Source organism: Chondrus crispus, genomic scaffold (assembly GCF_000350225.1).
Source record: "Chondrus crispus Stackhouse genomic scaffold, scaffold_12, whole genome shotgun sequence".
In the NCBI taxonomy this organism is placed as follows: domain Eukaryota; phylum Rhodophyta; class Florideophyceae; order Gigartinales; family Gigartinaceae; genus Chondrus; species Chondrus crispus.
In genome coordinates this window covers 493,103-511,383 of record NW_005178992.1, presented here as the reverse complement: position 1 = coordinate 511,383, position 18,281 = coordinate 493,103, and the positions used below count along the sequence as shown (strand labels likewise).

Sequence of the window (18,281 nt, the reverse complement as noted above, 5' to 3'; positions counted from 1 at the left end):
GATCGTTCTCGCGTGCAGCAGAAGGGCGTCATACCAGTAGGTGTAGTTTGTGGTGGTGAGGTGGGGGAGCAGATTTTGTGAATTCATTGTGTTGTGTTTGTGTTGAGTTGTGTCTTGGGGTTCGTGTTGATCGTTTTCGTGGAGTGTTGTTTGTTGTAGAAGGTATGTTGTGTATTCGTTGATGTCTTGATTGAGGGCGCGTCGGTCAGCGCGTCGTCTTCGTTGCGAGGGAATATTGTGGGATGTGGTGGAGTGTTGAGATGGACTGGAGGGTGGCAGTGGTTGCATAGGGGCCCATGACCTGTGACGAAGTAAGTTTCGTGCCTCCGGTCGTCCCGCGGCGGCGGGGCGGCCGACGGCGCGCTTTTATTCGGTCCTGGCGCTGCTACCTACCTCAAATGGTGTGGTCTAGTCTGTGGCTGGCTTGTGGGTCATCACACCCTGTGGGTAGAACTGATCCTTTCTAAATTCTCCAAAATTTTGAGGCATAATACTGTATCCCCACTATCTGAGCTATGCGGAAATGGGTATGATGTCGTCCCCAAAGGCATTCGTTCTCCAAATCCTCGCCGCATGCCGCCCATCAAGGTTGGATACTGAGGAGCTTGATGCGTCTGCTCATCTACTGCCCAGTATTCCGTCGAATCTCCACGCCCCATCTGTCGCACACTTGTGTATTGTGCAACATTCAGATAAGCCATCCCTGGCCTTGCTCCAGGAAACGCCATTCCTCTCTGAAAGAGACCACAGGGTGGCGTTTGAGACATTCACATTGAGGATGCCACCGCGGGCCCGCGGCGACATCCCCAATGAGAATTTCAAGGGTGTGAAAAAGGAGGCACTCTTTCTTATTGAAGAGAAAACAAAAACAGACGAGTATTGAACACGTAACCGAGCTGTGTTGGAACGGTTCATGTGGAAGATTCTACACAAGGGCGTTGATGGGAACCTAATAGCGATGAATTACGCTGTTGACGTAGAGGCTGAAGGGGCATACAAGGGCGAGTCATTTGTGAAATGGTACGTGGTACGGCATGGATGATACCGGTCATACGTATGAGGCGAAGACGAAGGGCGACGAAGAGGACCGAACAAGTGACGCGCAAAGGACAACGACCGGACCGCACCGGACAGTCCACCCTCATCTCATTCCCTGTGTCCAGAACTGTTTCCAGACTCATATGTGGCAACGCACCACCTCCTCGGCCTTTGTCGGCGCCCTCCCGCTATGCGTTCTTTGCATATTGGGATTCGAGACTGAATGAACGTGAAAGCGGAGAAAGATAGTCGAATCTAGTGATCGATCGATATGCATCTCCTGTATCGCTTCCCAGGAATCTCACAGGACACATTGAGTACGGGGCGCCCCTACCAATCCGAACATCGAGACTCATGCCGCGCAACTTCACCGAATTTGATCTTACCGCAAGCTCGACGCGGAGAATTGGAGAACACTGTAATAAGCTGACTCGACGGTATTCAGGCGGCTTGCCGACCGATATCTCCTGCCCATGCGACTCTGGCATTAACTACTGATTTCATCCTTTATGGAAGGGTGGTCTTCTAAGTTCGGATCATTCGCGCTCGTGAAGATGTCCGAAGCTATTGCGATTGGGTCTTCTCTTGTGATGTATGGGCTTCGTGCTGTAAGTAAAAATCTGGTAGACGAACATGCAAGACCGTTTTCCCCGAAGGAAGTGCGTGAAGGGAAACTGGACGCAGCACTCGTGGCTGCTGAAGCAGGAATCTTTGATAGGGTCGCAGGCGGACTGTCAATGGATCAGATTCGTTCTGTGAAAGGATCCTTTGAAACATAAGCGTGCCACACAGCTGTGTCCCGCAGTGGAGGTTTGGCTCTCAATTGCAGTCTGACTGTAGAAGAGGTACAGAAGTTTTGCACGACACGAAAGACGTACTTCCATCAGCAGTACTGGCAACGGTATCAACACAATGCCGCAAATAGAAAGAGATGACTCTCGAAGATTTCGCCATATTTCTGTCTGTACTGAACAATCTATCTTCGATCGGAGCTGTTAACTACTTTTTCAGTATGGTCGATGAGGACCATGACGAAGACTGGACGATACCGGATCTGAAGGAGTTCCATATGGGTAGGTTCGACTTTGCGGGTAACTGCGAGTGTCAGTGGCGGTTCCAGGACGCGGTGTACGGGGCGGAGGGGGATGATGTTGGCGCCGTGGTGACGCGGATGCGCCGCATGGGGCTGCGCGGCTCGAGGCTGGGCGAGGGCGGGCTCGTCGGGAACTGCATCGGGGCACTGCATCGGGGGCAGCGCTGCGCTTATGTACACGCGGGAGTACGGGGATGTGGAGATGGCGGTGAGCGTGGCGGGCAGGTTGGAAATGGAGAGGGGAATCAGGGAGAAGTTCGGGGAAGAGGCGGTGCGCCGCATGGGCAGGGGGAGAGGGCGGCGCTGAGGTCCAGCGCCAGCGATGTAAGGGGCGCGGAGAGGAAAGATGTACGGTTCGAGGTCAGCAAGGAGGAAATCCGGGAGAGAGGAAGTGGAGTATGGCTGCCGCGGCGGGGAGGTTGCTGGTTGCACATGGGGAGATCAACGCCCTTGGCGGTGGCGCTTTGGGCAGGGTCCACCTCGTCCATGGCCCTGTCAAATATGAGTATCTCGCCCTCAAGGTCCTCAATAATAGCTTGTTGTTTAGGGACCGCCTGCATTTTAAGAGTGCCGTCAATAAGAGGCTCACCTTGGAGCTCGTCACCGCAATGAATCGAAAAGCTTCCCGGGTCTTTCTTGAAGCCCATTTCCGTCCCCTTCCTTCCTCCCCATTCTGCTCCTTCAACCACTGCGAGGAGCCCCATTTACTCACCATCTCGCGTCAACCACTCGCACGCCCCTCCCCCGCCTGCCCCTCCCTACAATGCCGCCTCCCTCGCCGCCCCGTCGCCGATTCTCTATCGCGCTCCGCGGCGCCTCTCTCGTCCTACCCTTTCCCGCTGTCCCGCCACCGCCACTCCCATCTCTCCCGGCGCTTGATTCCCTCCTTTCCTCCCTCTTCCCCCTACCTCTCCCCCTTCCCCGTCCTCGTCGCCGCATCTGCCTCGCGGCCGCCCTCCCGCGTCTCCGCGCAGCCGTCGCCTCGCTGCTCGCCTTCCTGCATCTCGCCTACGCCCCGCATCTACTAGACGTCATCGTCGACGCCGCGGAGCAAGCCAACCGCGAACACGGGCACGCCCGCGATCCCACCGCCGACGAGAGCCGCACGCGCGAGGAATAGTGCGAGCACGCTGCTGCCGTCTTCCAGGCTGCTGCCGTGTCTGCGGGCGTCGCCTCGGTCATCAAGGCCCCCCAGTAAAGCCAGTGAGATGGAGGAGAGCAGCATACGACGCGGGGAGCAGCGAGCGAGGCCGCGATATGGAGCATATGGTTTGAGTAAATTTGCATTTCTCTAGGCCATTGTCCTCCATCTGTATTTCACCACGGGTTCGCACTCTGCTTGAAACCTTCCATGACTGCCATAATGCTCCGAAATCACTCAAAATATCTCCCGGTGCCCTCCACTTGCCCTCTACCAATCCGCATAGTGTTTGCTAGGGGCCTGCACTGCCCAGTGGCCTCCTGCGCCTCCCATTGCATCCTTCCATCCCGTCGCAAACCACCCGAAACGCTGCAATCCGGTTCTTTCAGGGTACAGTATCTTGATCGAGCAACGTTTACGAAGATGGAGATAATCGACAAGTGCGAAACGCGTGACGAAAGGAATCAATTCGTTTCATCCATTGTTGTGTACAACGATGGGGCAAACTATTATTACGCTGAATCTTCGACTCTCGAACCTGAAGACATTGACGAGGACAATGTCGAAAAACTAGAGAAAGTTGTGCTCATCCCCGTTGGTCATATCTTCCCGGCGGTCGCACCCAACCTCCGAACTGTTGAGTCCTGCGATGCGAATGTGCAGTTCCTGAAGAAACCTCGATTGACTGGGTACAGCCCGACGACAACCGAATGTCATTCCCGACCGCTTCTTGCACGAGGCCAGCGTGCTTGATTCTATATCGAAGAATCCGCATCCGAACATTGTCAAGTACTTTGGATGTGTCTTAGAGAAGGAAAGAGTCATTGGCATATGCCTGGAGAGGTGCGTAGAGACTCTTTATGAGAGAACGTGGCTTAAGAAGGCTACTGTTAACAAGGATGAGGTTATGAGGAGTGTGTGCAGTGCGATAAAGCACCTCCACCGCATTGGTTTCTGCCACAACGATGTGAGCTTGGGGAACATCATGTTTCGAGAAGATGGGACGGTAGTTCTCGTCGATTTCGATTCGTGCCAACGAACAGGGAACAAGTTGGGAAGCAAGTCCGGTACGCCCGACTTCTGCGATCTAACTGCGACCCTCTCAAATCCAGAGAACGACTTTTACAGCATTGAACGAGTGAGACGCTACCTGGAGACTGGTAATCTAATTGCAATAGACACAGATGACTGTTGAAAGATGTAGATTGCCATAAAAGTACGTAATGACTGCCTGAAAAGAGAATGCATAACCGTTGCCATATCATTCAGCACCCTTGAAGTCCTAGTCTTACTTTGTGGGTTTGTCGGTGACCCCAGACGTTCCTTTCGAGACCTTGCGCGTACGATCCCTGCGATCAGCAGAAGTTTCGGAGGGCTCACGGGTGGTTCCAGTGTCCATGGAAGACGTGTCCAATTGCATGGCAGTACGATCACCAATCGTGTGAGCTGTGAATGTCGTTACGACTGAGGGCCAGTCCTAACAAAGGACTTTTTTCTCTTTTTTCCTTTCCCTCGCCCCGTTTTTATTGAGTTCTTCACTAAAATCGGAAGCACATTGCTGTAGTTTTTACTGTAATGCCATCCCAAAGTTCCACTCCTCGGAAATGGAACAGAGTCTGGACGGTCTGCAGATCCATGCAGCATGGAAGGTACAGCAACGCCTCCTCGCGCATGCACATGGCCCAGTCTGACTCCCTGTAGCTCGACAAAAGCAAAGCTGGACGACGTGTTGCTATAATGAGGTCCCTCGATGTGCATGACCAAAACTGGGCTGGATTGAGATATGAAACGAAAGATATGGAAGGGATGGAGGGTGCGGGGAGAGACTGTGTCGGTGTCGATGTTAGGAGGATGACGCGGTGGCGGGGACAATAGCATGTCGGAGGATGTGTGTTGGTCACGGTACTGAGGAGGTGAGGAAGATGGTGATGGGGCGTGGTGGTCGGGCGCGAGGTAGGGGTGGCGGGGAGGAGGGGACGTGGGGATTTTGGGGGGGAAGGAGGGGTGGCGGGGAGGAGGGGACGTGGTCTTATTTGGGGGGGAAGGGGGGTTGGTGGCGGGGGGGAGGGAGCGAGGGCGGGGTGGTTCACAGGAAAGGGATTTCGGCGAAGCCACTTCATCATCGATCATGAACTAGAGAGCAGCCTCCCCGGCTTCTCTCCATTTCATGATCGATGCCAAGGAGGCATTTGATTTCAAAAAGCTGAACTCTGGGTACCCTTCTGCCGTCCGGTGGTGCTCCGTTTCCTAAACAGAGTGTAATGTTGAGAGAACCAATGTTTTGATCTGCATGTGCTCGTATTTGGATTTAATTCCACTCTTTCATTGTACTGCAAGTGCCACTGCACCGCATCGAGTCCATGGAATTTTAGTAGTGTGCATATGGACTGAGTGTGGACTGGTACTTCCTTTAGCCAATGGATTTCGACCAGTTTGCAGAATTACCAAGCATTACAGTGGTTCTGTGTAGCATTCGTTGTGGCGTGCGATTAATGTAATGAAATGACCCGGCCAATAGCGTGACCGCAACTGGTTGAAGAAAAAAAAAAAAAAAGAAAAGCGCCTGTTAGGACTGGCCCTGATACTCCGTACCGGAAACAATTCCAACGCCTTTGTATGGAGAGCAATCATTAGCAAGTATGACATAAGAGCATCCCCACCGGTACGCAATCAAATCATCAAATAACAACACTTGGCACATTTTTCTGTAATTTGATTGGCTCCCTAGAATTTGGTTGTTTCGTTATTTGGCTGTTTGATGCTTCGGAAAGAACTGCCCCACCGGTGAGAACCAAATGAAGTACTGTACATTCCCCTCGTACTCACCATCGCATCCTTGTACTCACACTCGTACTCACCCTCGTATCGCACCCTCAGGGCCAGTCCTAACAAAGGACTTTCCTCTCGTTTTTCCTTTCCCTCGCCCCGTTTTTATTGAGTTCTTCACTAAAATCGGAAGCACATTGCTGTAGTTTTTACTGTAATGCCATCCCATAGTTCCACTCCTCGGAAATGGAACAGAGTCTGGACGGTCTGCAGATCCATGCAGCATGGAAGGTACAGCAACGCCTCCTCGCGCATGCACATGGCCCAGCCTGAGGGCCTTTCTTAACTCGCATGCGCGGCGTGCGTGCATGCGTGCCCAAGGCCTCTCTCCACCCCTATTGGCCCCTGAAGAATAATTTAAACCACGTCTGGCTCCATTACACTACTCCTCTCCGTACACGCAGCCGCCTGGCACATCACCAGCCTCGACCTTGTCAACACCTCATTGGCACCGATGCCAATCTTCAAAATTTAAAAAAGGCGGCAAAACGGCAAGCTTAAAGCCCACGTTTGCACATCTCGATGCTAATCTCCGAGTTGGTCCAGCTAAGATACAATTTTGCTTCCTATGCTAATGCCCCGGACCTCGAAGTCGTGACCTTGTGCTCCTTCGTACAGAAGCGCAGAACTCTACGCCCACCCCCACATGTGCCCATTCGAGATACCATCACACTATCCCCGTCCATTAACATCACAATCAAAAACATGCCATCTCAAAACCAATTTCTCTCTCCCTTCATGGCAGTCTCCATATACCCGAGGCGATCTCCTCGTAACCACCGAAGCCCCCATCCCTCGAGACCCCCTTCTTTCCCACGACACACCGATCCACTTCCCCGCATATTAGCCAACTCCTTTGCCGCTGCCGACACCCCAACTCCTTCTCAACGATCCCCTCCTCCACATCCCGCGAGCACAGCGGAACATGCAGGCGAGCGCGAAACTCACCCCCCTTCTAGCCAAGCCCGCCGCTGGAGTGACCTGTCCACTGTTCCCCCAAGAAGTATTCCCCCTCCCGTTTGGCCTCGCCGGCCATCAACGGGAAGTGGGCAACGTCTGTCGAGCACGAGAACGGAACCCCCACCTGAGATATCGCAAGTTGGGGTGCAGGGTGACTATGGAACATCTCCAGGGCCTACTGGCGGCCCTCAAACGACACTAAACGCTACCACGGCAAGCGATGAAGACCGAATCACTGTCGCGGTAGAGGCACAAACTGTAAATGTACAAACGCAAGTTGTGGCACCATTATGCAGGCGCGAAATTCTATTGCTGGCTTACAATTTTATTGGGGAGCATACGGACGCCGTCTTGCGAAAAGTATTGAAGGCTTGGCAGCGGAAAGTGAGCGGTTCGAAGACAGAACGCATCACACGAGCCTATCTGTACTTTCGTGTGTCTCTTATTGGTGGTGAGGCTGCCGGGGAATTGTTTCGGAAATGTGTGAAAGATGCAGTATGTTTATTCAAGGACTTCGACGCATGGATGGAGGATAACAGGTCTTCCGTCGAGCATTTGACGGAGGTCCCTTCCGATGCAGATCTCATGAGGACTTTTCGTCCGGTGGAAGTGGCGCACTGGAAGGAGTTTGAGGCTGTAGCTGAACAGAGGCGGCAGATGGTGGCTGACGGAGACTTGCCAGAAGAAAACGCTGAGAGTTCGGGGTACGGAGGATCTGCGAACGGCGTTGGAGGATCGCCGTTCAGCCTGTCGCAGTTTGCTCGGTTGTGCCTTCTGCTCCGTGACGATCCGGTCGCAAATCTCGCGTTTCAGGGAACCGGTCAAGAGCTGAGCATGGTGCAGCAGCGCAATCGTGTCAACCGTGACGACTACTGGCAAACTGTTGCCGAGCGCTTCAACAACGTTGACTTCCACCCCCGCATTGACACGCGACCCGAACTACCCCTAGGGACTCTAGACCCCTCATCGACTCCTCTCTCACCCGTGGGCGCCTTGAAGCTGAAGACTGTGTGGACGGACATGCGCGGTCCGTTCACGAAGGCCCATAATGACTTCAAAAAGTCGGGTCAGAACGATCCGACCTTACTGGGGACTCTCCGCTTCCTGCAAAGCAACGGGAACGGTCAGCTTTGTGCCCTCTCTAAACGCATTCTCGTGATGTTTATCGTGTTGAGGATCGGGAGGGACAATAGGGGGACAGATGACCAGGGGTCAACCGCGAAGGCCATGTTGAGCATGGCACTTAGAGTGATCCCGGGCGGCGACGGATTTGATGAAGCTGGGTCGGGAATTTCGTCAGGGGTTGGTGGGAATGGTGCAATTATAACAGGTAGTTCAAGTGACGAGGGGGACGACGGGGGATCGGCATCGGGATCAAGGAAGAAGCGTAAGACAGTCGCTGTTTCAGAAGATACATCGTTCCTCTGTCAGCATATAAAAGGATTGACAGACTCGCTAAGTAGTCGGCAAGCTGACACCGGGGAGGGATCTTTAGCGGCGTTTGTGGAAAGTGGAAAGTTAATGGAAGTGTTGCAGGAGGCGCAAGAACAATTGCGGACTGCAGAGACGAGAGCAAAGGATGATGATGATGTTTTACTGAAGCTAACCACGGCACGTTTTGAGAAGATACGAGCAGATTACGAGCGCAAGTTTGGAGAAACCGCGTAGGATATAGAAGCCCATCGATAGCTATAGCACGTCTCGACAAAATTGCCGAAATTGCCATGCACATCGGCGCCTCTAGCGGTATACCTCAAGTCTAGGCGATCGGGGCTCCTCCTCGCAACCAGGGCCAACCAGACAGCCTTAAAGGCTCACGAGAGGCGGCCAGCTTCAAATTCAATTTCAACCCATGCCCAGAGCTCCGAAGCGGCGTTTCCCATGTCCGAAGAAAACCTCTGTATCTGCGCAAAATTTTTACGGTGCTCGACTGTACTCTGGCCATATCTTCCAGGCATATGAACCTTCAGGTTCTCCGCCCTCGGCTTCTCATTTGCAGTATGAAGGGATTGGGACAGACGCAGATTGGTCCTGCTATTCTGTATCGCTTTGAGGGTTGCCCGGTCCATGCCATTGATTATCTATCGCTGCACTCAGATGCGGGTGCTAGATGTGCTGAGGAGGCGCTAGTAACGGCCTTTCGTGAAGCGATGCGGTCTGTGCCTTCGATTTTGTACCTTCCACATCTTGACCTGTGGTGGGAATCAGCATCTCCATCATTGAGAACGGCGCTTGTCATAGCCTTAAGGGATCTACCATCTGACCTTCCCTTATTGGTGCCATGACTAAGTATTCCTGAATGCGGAGAGTTGGAGCCCACTCGGTACAGGGATGATGCAGGAAAGAATATTTTTGAAGTTGAGGAGTTTTTTACTGAGGCACGACAGCGCGAAGCGAGCACGGATACGGTGAAGGGGGAGCTACACGAGCTGGCAGAATTCAATAGGATTGTAAATGAAAAGGGGCAACAAACTGGCCGGGAGATCCACTTGGCGATGGAAAAAGGGCATATGTTGCGGAGCAAGTATTTCTGGGGGTGAAAAAGAAATGGGAGGAGCATTCAAGTGATGCAGTGAGACAAGTTTTTGAATGCAAGTGGCCAAGTTGAAATCCGCGCTGCCGTCACGCCCATCGCACGATGTACGCTTGATGTGTTCACGCCCTGTATACACGCAGAGCACAATCCCGAAGAAATATATTTGCAATTGAATTCTCGGGGGAACGATGGATCACCGAATACGTGTGAGGCGCGGCTAAAGGAGGCCGTGCTAAGTACCGATAGGAATACAAGTATAGGAGCGACGGCAACGGGGAAGGGCGGAGTCGGGAAGACATGCGCTCTTCGAGCGATTGCGCACGACGATGACATCAAGGCTCAGTTTTCAGGCGGAGTGTACTTGATGTCTTTGGGGAAAGATGCCAACGTAGGGCGGCTGATTGAGCAACTGTGTATAGCCGTAGAGGCGTCTGGTGGCAACCAGGCGGCTGGGAAAATGCGAGAGCAAAGCGAGTTGAGCAGGGTACTGACCAAGATGCGAGCATGGTTCAACACACGTGTATGTCTGTTCATTATTGATGATTTGTGGGCCATGAATGGTATAGATGCGTGTATTCTGCAGAAGTTATCCATTCTCGCTGACACAGCGGGAGACAGCCGAGAGAGGAGCAGACTTCTGTATTCCACGAGGGACTCAGAGCTGAAACAGGTCGGTAAGCGAGTGACTTTCAAGCCGAGGGAAAGGGAAGGGAGCGATTCAGTTCACATGCTCATGCTTGCCAGCGGGGCGAACCCGGAGGAAGCGAATGATCCGAGATTCAAAGAGGCCGTGAGGGAAATATTGAAATTGTGCGCTGGTTTGCCGCTGGCTCTGAACGTAGCCGGGACGAGTGTCAGTGAGAGTCCAGGGGATGGGTATTTGTTGTCGTTAGACGCGACATTACATGCGTCACTAGAGATTGTGGAGTCTGGCATGGGGAGCGATGAGGAGAGGTTAGGTCAGTTTTCGTTTCGAAAGGTACATCGGAGTCTGTGTGTTATGAAGAAGCAAGACGGGATGCCTTTGTCGTTGGTAAGAGAGTTGTGGGAGATGGACTACGAATCGGCTGAAAAGTACGCGAAGCAGATGGAAAGGGTTGGATTAGTAGACCTTCATTACGACAAGGATTGTGGGTGGGTACGGATGCATGATCTGACGCACGATTTTGCGGTGCAGGAGGCGCAGAAGGAGGAAAGTGTAACGGTCTGGTATAAGAAGTTGGCAGATGTATGCAGGCAGGGAAGAGGACTGCTTTCTATGACTGAGAGCGAGGGCAGAGAGAGCAAGGATGCAAGAGAGAAGTATGTTTTCGAGAACATATATCGCGTTCTGAAACAGGGCGGGTGTGTGAAGGAGCTGAAGAATCTATTTTTGAGAGCGCGATGGGTGAAGGCAGTGATACAGAGAGGAAGTGTGTGGCAATACGAGGAAGCTGTAAAGGATCTCAATAGCGTTTTGAGGAACACGGGAGGAAGCGAGAGCCTTTTAAGGGATACGAAAGAAGAAGATTCAGTGTATGCGATGGAATTGATGATGAGAGCTGCACGACTGAGTGTACCTTTTTGTGGTGAAAGCAGTGCAGGGATTTACTTTCAACTGTACGGAAGAATCAAGCACAGGGCATCAGAATTGTGTAGTGTGCGAGGGATACTCGACGAAATCGAGGAACACGCGCCACGACCATGGCTGCGGCCTGTGAGTGAATGTGTAGGGCGAGCGGGAGGAAGTTTGGTGGAGCATATTGTGCTTCCGAATACCGTTTACGAAGTCGTCATGGACTCAACGGGTGGCGTGTATGGACACTATTTGAACCCGGGCGATACCAGGATCACAGTTTTCACACAGTCTCCAGACAAGGAAATGAAGATGACTGAACTAGGCAACGATTTTGAAACGGGGAGCCGAAAAGTAACGTGCGGTTGTGTCAGTATGAGCAAACGCTATGCAGTTATCGGATATCTTGATGGGACACTACAGTTCTGGAGTGTATCGAAAAAGAAAGTGTTGTGGAGTGTCTGCTGTCATGAATCGTGGGTGTGTAGCGTTGCGATGAGTGGTGATGGAAAACGTGCAGTATCTGGATCCTGGGACAAGAGCGTACGAGTTTGGGACGTGGACACAGGACTGCAAATCGGCGACGCATTAATTGGACACACGGGTCGGGTGTTTAGCGTTGCGATAAGTGGTGATGGAAAACGTGCAGTATCTGGATCCTGGGACAAGAGCGTACGAGTTTGGGGCGTGGACACAAGACTGCAAATCGGCGACGCATTAACTGGACACACAAGTGTGGTAGCGAGCGTTGCGATGAGTGGTGATGGAAAACGTGCAGTATCTGGATCGGATGACCAGAGCGTACGAGTTTGGGACTTAGACACAGGACTGCAAATCGGCGACGCATTAACAGGACACACGGGTCGGCCCACTCGAAACATCCGAGTGATGCACCGCCGATGTCCCCTTGAACGAGCTGGCGCCAGAGGTGACAGAGCTGTTTGTCGAAACTGTGGAGTTGAGCGCACCTTCAGAGGCTTCCCGAAAACGTATGTTTTCGCCGCTTTTGGGTGAGGCTCAGGCGATACCACGGTTCTCTCGCGCAACAGCAAAACGTCTCCGAAAGAAGCGAAGGACCGAAGTGCTTCCGATTGCACCTCCGCAAAGGCCGAAAATTCCAACAGAAGTAGAAGTCAATCGGAAGAGGCTTGAAGAAGAGAAGTACATTAGAATAATGCGAATGGAAATGCGAAATTTTCTTGATACCCTAATACGTGACAATCGGTTCAAGGCATTTTGGTATCCGGTTGACCCGGATTCTGCCCCGGATTATTACGACATTATCAAGGTACCGATGGATATTGCGAAAATTGCAAGTCAAAATGATCTGGGAAGGTATCCAACGGTGCTTGCTATGGTCAATGACTTTGATATCTTGGTGCGGAATCCGTCTCGTCTGTGACAGTATTAACACTTGGCTGCGCGGCTGCCTCAACTTGTGCCGTAACGGGCGGGGATGAGATACGGACCGCTCTGCCGGGTGACGGCCGCGCCGAAAACCAAGAAAAACGAGGCACACACGCGCGGCAACCAACGCACGTATTGGGAAGAACTGCGGCCACTTTTTTTGAAAGCCTCACTGTCGTCCTTCAAGGCCAGTTCGTCCTACATCTAAGCCGGAGGCACGCGAAGTGTTTTGTGTGGTGCACGGCTCACGCTTGTGAGCAAGCTCGTCGATTGACGCAGTGATCCACTGCGAGTTGCGGTGGCCCCACTTCTCGGGGCGACGCGAGGACATGCGAGCCGTGAGGGGGGCGAGCGGTCGCTGCCGGGTGAGTCCGCAACAGACGTGTGCAGGGAGGTTCGCCGGGGCAACTGCGGCGGAGCGGCGGGCGGCGCCGGGAGAGGACGGGATGGGATGCGCGGATGGGGGTGAGAGGGGCGGAGGGAGAGATGAAGAGATGAAGAGGGACGCATGTATCGGGGCTGTGGCTGGGGGAACTTTGACGTCAAACGAAAATTCTCGCTCGTTTACAAAATCCCACCACCACCCCTCACCTTCGTCAACAGACGGTGAGGCAACTTCAAGCATGTCAACTACACGTAGAACCAAGCTACACATTTGTCATCGCCGGTCGAATAAGTCCTTTCTCCTTCCCAATATTTTTCAGCACCTCTCTCTTTCGGGATGGAAGGGTGCTGCGCGTTCTACGAGCCACAGTTTGCGTACCAGCGACTGAATCTCTGCATTGCCCCAGCACCGTTCGGTTCAGCTCCTTCATTTCGCGGATGAACCGATCACGATCGATCTCTAGTTCGGCGCGCTCCCCCGGTAAAAACGAATCGTTGACGACATCCCAAGATTGCCTTTCTCGCTCCCCATCTTCTTCGATACAGTAGTTGTGCAACTTCATACAGACTGACATTATGTTAGAGCAATGGCGCAATGAGAAATTTAGGCGGTCGCGAAGAAGACGCCACCTCGCCGTTAGCATTCCAAAAGCTTGTTCGATGTGAATCCTAAGAGAAGAAAGATAAAAGTTAAAGTTATCTTCATCATCCGTTAGCGTTGAGGCCGGATATGGCACAATTATCCATTCGGAAACCGAATACGCCTCGTCGCCCGCAACCCAGAATACCTCCCCCAACAGTCCATCATTTACCTCTTCCATGAACCCTGATACCGCATTCGCAAGAGAATCGTGTGTCGCGCCGCCGCAAAGTCCCGATGCATAACGAAAAAGATAGTTAGAATCACAAACGGCCTGGATAGGAATGGCGTAGTAGCCCTTTCGACAGTAAAATGACGCAGGTATACTCTCGTTCTTCGGTTTCTTCAATTTCATACAAATTCCATCTAGGGCTCCCACACAGCCATCTAGTGGATTGAACTGGGATCGGGAAATTTTGAAGTCCCTAGCTGCAGCATGCAACGCCTCCTCCGTTCGCGGCAGTTTAGGAAAGCGCAACACACTGTTCATGACATCTACAGTGTCATGAAGCAAATTATATGCTGTAGAGTTTCCAATTTTGAAGATGTAACAAACATCAAGGACTTCCGCACCGGCCAGTATACGCAAAGTCACTCCTAGTCGCACATCAGCAGTGATCGTTTCCCGTCGGTAGTTAGTAGCGCGTTGGTGAGGTCTGTGCAGTGCGATTGAGAGAGTGGTCAGCAGATTACAGAACGCGCGACGCGTCATCCGAAACATGCGTCGAAACGCATGGCGGTCGAGGTGTTGTGTAACGCGATGGAAGGGTTTGGAGAATGTGTTTTGAAAGGGGCGCTCGCGTGTTGCTAGTGGGCGATTTCGTGGACGTCGAGTGCGAGTAATCACACTTTTGCGGCGAGCATGATGATGATGCGCTACAGCGGCCACGACGAGTGCGACAGCTTTCTCCTCCAGAGAAAGAGGCGGCATGTTTGAAGACAGGTGAGAGAAGAACAACTCTAGCTGCTTTGGTAGGCTTGCGATCGGGTATGATCTGGATGGGTTGGCGGCTGTATTGTGGACGACGGCGGTAGCGTGGGCTGCATCTGACCAATCTGGAGATACTGTAGCCGCAGGAAGCACGGAGCCTGACAAAAGTTTAAAAATTAATGCAGCATTAAGATTGAAGACGTCACCCATACGATCCCTACAAATATTTCTCAATCGGATGGGTGCCTCAGCAAATTTGACCGCGTCACCCCCTCAACACTACACTGTACAAGATTAAAGACTGTAAGGTTACTTCCCCACGCACGCACGCACGCACGCACGCACGCCGCGCAGCCGAGTTAAGAAAAGCCCTGACTCCCTGTAGCTCGACAAAAGCAAAGCTGGACGACGTGTTGCTATAATGAGGTCCCTCGATGTGCATGACCAAAACTGGGCTGGATTGAGATATGAAACGAAAGATATGGAAGGGATGGAGGGTGCGGGGAGAGACTGTGTCGGTGTCGATGTTAGGAGGATGACGCAGTGGCGGGGACAATAGCATGTCGGAGGATGTGTGTTGGTCACGGTACTGAGGTGAGGAAGATGGTGATGGGACGTGGTGGTGGGGCGCGACGTAGGGGTGGCGGGGAGGAGGGGACGTGGGGATTTTGGGGGGCAAGGGGGGGTGGCGGGGAGGGGACGTGGGGATATTGAGGGGAAGGGGGGTGGCGGGGAGGAGGGGACGTGGTCTTATTTGGGGGGGAGGGAGCGAGGGCGGGGTGGTTCACAGGAAAGGGATTTCGGCGAAGCCACTTCATCATCGATCATGAACTAGAGAGCAGCCTCCCCGGCTTCTCTCCATTTCATGATCGATGCCAAGGAGGCATTTGATTTCAAAAAGCTGAACTCTGGGTGCTGAACTCTAGGTACCCTTCTGCCGTCCGGTGGTGCTCCGTTTCCTAAACAGAGTGTAAAATGCTAGCAAACGACTGTCGCAAATTTCACGTGGGCGTCGAGGCGGGGGAGGGCCGAGTTGTGCACATAAAATGGCGGGAGAAGGTACTGTGTCTGGTTTGTAATGTTGAGAGAACTAATGTTTTGATCTGCATGTGCTCGTATTTGGATTTAATTCCACCCTTTCATTGTACTGCAAGTGCCACTGCACCGCATCGAGTCCATGGAATTTTAGTAGTGTGCATATGGACTGGGTGTGGATTGGTACTTCCTTTAGCCAATGGATTTCGACCAGTTCGCAGAATTACCAAGCATTACAGTGGTTCTGTGTAGCATTCGTTGTGGCGTGCGATTAATTTAATGAAATGATCCGGCCAATAGCGTGACCGCAACTGGTTGAAGGAAAACAAAAGAAAAGAAAAGCGCCTGTTAGGACTGGCAATCAAGTCGTAGTCGCACGCTCACTCGAAACCCATCCCGCGACCTTCTCCCTCGCCACTCTGTCTGCACTCCTTCCCTCTCACCTCCACCGTGGACAAAGACAGACTGCCGGCGCTGTCCTCCCTGCTCACGGACAGCACGCGCTCCCCACGCGACCGCGAGCAGCGCGATCCCGGAGAGAACATACGCGCCGGCGGCAGCGGTGCTGCGGCGGATGATTGGCTCGACAGCCGCGAGCGACGTTCTCCTGCGGCTGCTGCTGCTGCTGAGCAGCGAATCGCACTGCTCTAGCACTGTCTGCGCTTGTGAACCTGTCGGAGGACGAGGAGCCGGCGGCTCTGACGCACGCGGACGCGGTGCGGCTCGCAGCGCAGGTGGTCCTGGACGCGGACGTCGTCGCGCTGCACGCGGCGCTGCTGTCCAACCTGACGCGCTTCGCGCCGGGCGTGGACGAAGCGGAGGGCGCGGACGGGTTTCGGGAGAGGCGCACGCTACTCGTGCTCGTGGAGAGGGTACCGAGTATTCCGAATGTGCTGCGGCTGTCGAATGCGTGCGCGAGCCAGGAGGGGAGGGACGTCCTGTTGGTCGAGGGAAGGCAGGCGGAGAGACAGCTGTTGACGAGGTTGCTGAGATTGCTGGAGGCGGGGGAGGCAGAGAAGAGGCTGGCGGGGGCGAGCTGGGTGCGGAACTGCGCGATGGCGGACGAGTGCCATGATGTGTTGGTGGGGGTACGGCGGCGGTCGCAGTGTGCTTGGGGAGGTCAAAGGAGGTGGGACGGGAGGAGATGGCGGAGATTCGCGCCTGGTTGGTCGAGGAAGTGTTGTTGTTGTGTAAGAGCCGGGCGGGGAAGGACGCGCTCAGGGATGGCGGGGCCGTCAACGTTCTGGAGGGATGGAAGGGGGAAGAGCATGCACGCCGTAGTGGGCATTCTGGATCGGCGGGAGACACTGGTAATCTCGAGGCAAATACCGCATCGATGCACTTTTTGGTGGGAAGCCGTTTCGGTCGACCAATAGAACGTGCACAACTGGATTGTCAAGGGTAATCAAACAGAGACTATCCGAACCAAATTCTTGATATTTGGTTCCGATTTTTAGATCGACACCAAAAATTTGATGATTTGGTTGCACCGGTGGGGATTTCAATCGACATCAAATCATCAAATTTTGGTATTTGATTCAACCGGTGGGGATGCTCTATCCAACTTCTCGCATGCAAATAGACCTTCAATTGCGCATTTGTGTTGCATTTGCGTTAAAATCTGATCGTTCTCTCAACTAAAGTTGTACGTCCTAAAGGTAGTCAGGGGCTGAGAGAAAACTCACGGATGCAATCGCCCTGGGGAGTGATGAGAGGATTCATAGAAAAATATCGAGATTGGGAAAGAGTTTCGGGAATGGCGGCGAGGAATGGTAAGGGATTACGTAAAAGTTGAACGTTTTATCTAACACAGTGTCTTCTCTGTGTTTGTCCGCGTTTTTTTGAAAACGGTTCTAGTTGCGGTGATTCCTATGCTTTCGGTACGTGTAACACATCTATGAGTGTCATTTGTTGGTTATCGTGATTCAGATAATTTCTGGAATTTGAGCTCTCAATCTGTTACATGACATCCCTTACTGTATTGAGTACGGCTTTTTGCAGCCAAGTGCAAATTGATAGAAAGGCCTAATGAAAAAGGTGGAGCATGTATGACGGCGTCGAAATATCGAACCTTTTTTGAGTGTTAATGTTTAACTGCTTCCAGAACTACTTGGGACATCAGCCATACTTGGGACATCAGCCATACTTTTGAAATCTCAAAGGCTTGAATTGAACCCCTGGATCCGATTCACAGTTTCTGAGGCCATTTCCTGCAATGCAACGGTGATTTCTTGGAAATCCGCAATTAATGGTAAGATGTAGTAACGTATGCTTAAAGGAGCACTTGTTGTTGTTTTGATTGGTGATTCACTCTTCGTATAGCCTGGCAACTGTATTCCTTCTCCAGGGAGAAGGAACACAGTTGCCAGGCTATCTTGACGAAGCTCTGCCTCCTGTCTGCCTCTTATTTAATAGCTGTCCAAGGTGAGTCATACAGTCGCACGCCCAGACACCGCCTAAGAGTTGCAGAGAAAGTTGAGCATTCTCTCTCTTGCTTATCCATCCATCTTTAACTTAAAGAGGCCTATTTACGATTTACCATAGTTCTGTCTCAGAATCCCTTCCACTGTATTCCCATTGAAATGAAACCTGAAACTACAATGTATCTACTACATCAATAATCGGAAATTGGTGCGTCAACGTGAGTAGCTTTGCGGCTTCTTATTCGTTATTGACGGCTGGCAGCAGTTCAAGATTCGAAGCTCCGCCTGATGATGTCATCAACACGACATTAA

General features: G+C 52.5%; 7 protein-coding genes; 5 read left to right on the top strand and 2 right to left on the bottom strand.

Annotated features, from left to right (window-relative positions):
* The first annotated feature begins 1,038 nt into the window (after positions 1-1,038).
* Positions 1,039-1,287, top strand: CHC_T00001968001 (hypothetical protein). Its single transcript, XM_005713128.1, has one exon. The coding sequence runs from the start codon at positions 1,039-1,041 to the stop codon at positions 1,285-1,287; it is 249 nt and encodes an 82-aa protein (XP_005713185.1).
* Positions 1,288-1,392: 105 nt separating this feature from the next.
* On the top strand, positions 1,393-1,536 carry CHC_T00001967001 (hypothetical protein). The gene has a single exon (XM_005713127.1). It carries the CDS (start codon positions 1,393-1,395, stop codon positions 1,534-1,536), a length of 144 nt encoding a protein of 47 aa, XP_005713184.1.
* Positions 1,537-1,772: 236 nt separating this feature from the next.
* Positions 1,773-1,922, bottom strand: CHC_T00001966001 (hypothetical protein). Its single transcript, XM_005713126.1, has one exon. It carries the CDS (start codon positions 1,920-1,922, stop codon positions 1,773-1,775), a length of 150 nt encoding a protein of 49 aa, XP_005713183.1.
* Positions 1,923-2,376: 454 nt separating this feature from the next.
* CHC_T00001965001 (hypothetical protein) lies at positions 2,377-2,835 on the bottom strand. The gene has a single exon (XM_005713125.1). The coding sequence runs from the start codon at positions 2,833-2,835 to the stop codon at positions 2,377-2,379; it is 459 nt and encodes a 152-aa protein (XP_005713182.1).
* Positions 2,836-3,482: 647 nt separating this feature from the next.
* CHC_T00001964001 (hypothetical protein) lies at positions 3,483-4,930 on the top strand. XM_005713124.1 is given in 2 exon segments: positions 3,483-4,025; positions 4,026-4,930. The coding sequence occupies 1 exon segment, from the start codon at positions 3,483-3,485 to the stop codon at positions 4,023-4,025; it is 543 nt and encodes a 180-aa protein (XP_005713181.1). The 3' UTR covers positions 4,026-4,930.
* Positions 4,931-6,067: 1,137 nt separating this feature from the next.
* CHC_T00001963001 (hypothetical protein) lies at positions 6,068-16,621 on the top strand. Its single transcript, XM_005713123.1, has 2 exons — positions 6,068-6,150; positions 15,913-16,621. The coding sequence occupies exons 1-2, from the start codon at positions 6,068-6,070 to the stop codon at positions 16,619-16,621; spliced, it is 792 nt and encodes a 263-aa protein (XP_005713180.1).
* A 69-nt stretch (positions 16,622-16,690) lies between these two features.
* On the top strand, positions 16,691-16,951 carry CHC_T00001962001 (hypothetical protein). Its single transcript, XM_005713122.1, has one exon. The coding sequence runs from the start codon at positions 16,691-16,693 to the stop codon at positions 16,949-16,951; it is 261 nt and encodes an 86-aa protein (XP_005713179.1).
* Positions 16,952-18,281: the final 1,330 nt, after the last annotated feature.

Excerpts from the sequence above, each read along its gene's own strand:
- CHC_T00001968001 (XM_005713128.1), top strand. The coding sequence starts at position 1,039 with ATGATACCGGTCATACGTATGAGGCGAAGACGAAGGGCGACGAAGAGG.
- CHC_T00001967001 (XM_005713127.1), top strand. The coding sequence starts at position 1,393 with ATGCCGCGCAACTTCACCGAATTTGATCTTACCGCAAGCTCGACGCGG.
- CHC_T00001966001 (XM_005713126.1), bottom strand. The coding sequence starts at position 1,922 with ATGGAAGTACGTCTTTCGTGTCGTGCAAAACTTCTGTACCTCTTCTAC.
- CHC_T00001965001 (XM_005713125.1), bottom strand. The coding sequence starts at position 2,835 with ATGGGGCTCCTCGCAGTGGTTGAAGGAGCAGAATGGGGAGGAAGGAAG.
- CHC_T00001964001 (XM_005713124.1), top strand. The coding sequence starts at position 3,483 with ATGACTGCCATAATGCTCCGAAATCACTCAAAATATCTCCCGGTGCCC.
- CHC_T00001963001 (XM_005713123.1), top strand. The coding sequence starts at position 6,068 with ATGAAGTACTGTACATTCCCCTCGTACTCACCATCGCATCCTTGTACT. Across the intron at positions 6,151-15,912 it reads CCTCGTATCGCACCCTCAGG|TCGTAGTCGCACGCTCACTC; the intron begins GCCAGTCCTAAC and ends CTGGCAATCAAG.
- CHC_T00001962001 (XM_005713122.1), top strand. The coding sequence starts at position 16,691 with ATGGCGGAGATTCGCGCCTGGTTGGTCGAGGAAGTGTTGTTGTTGTGT.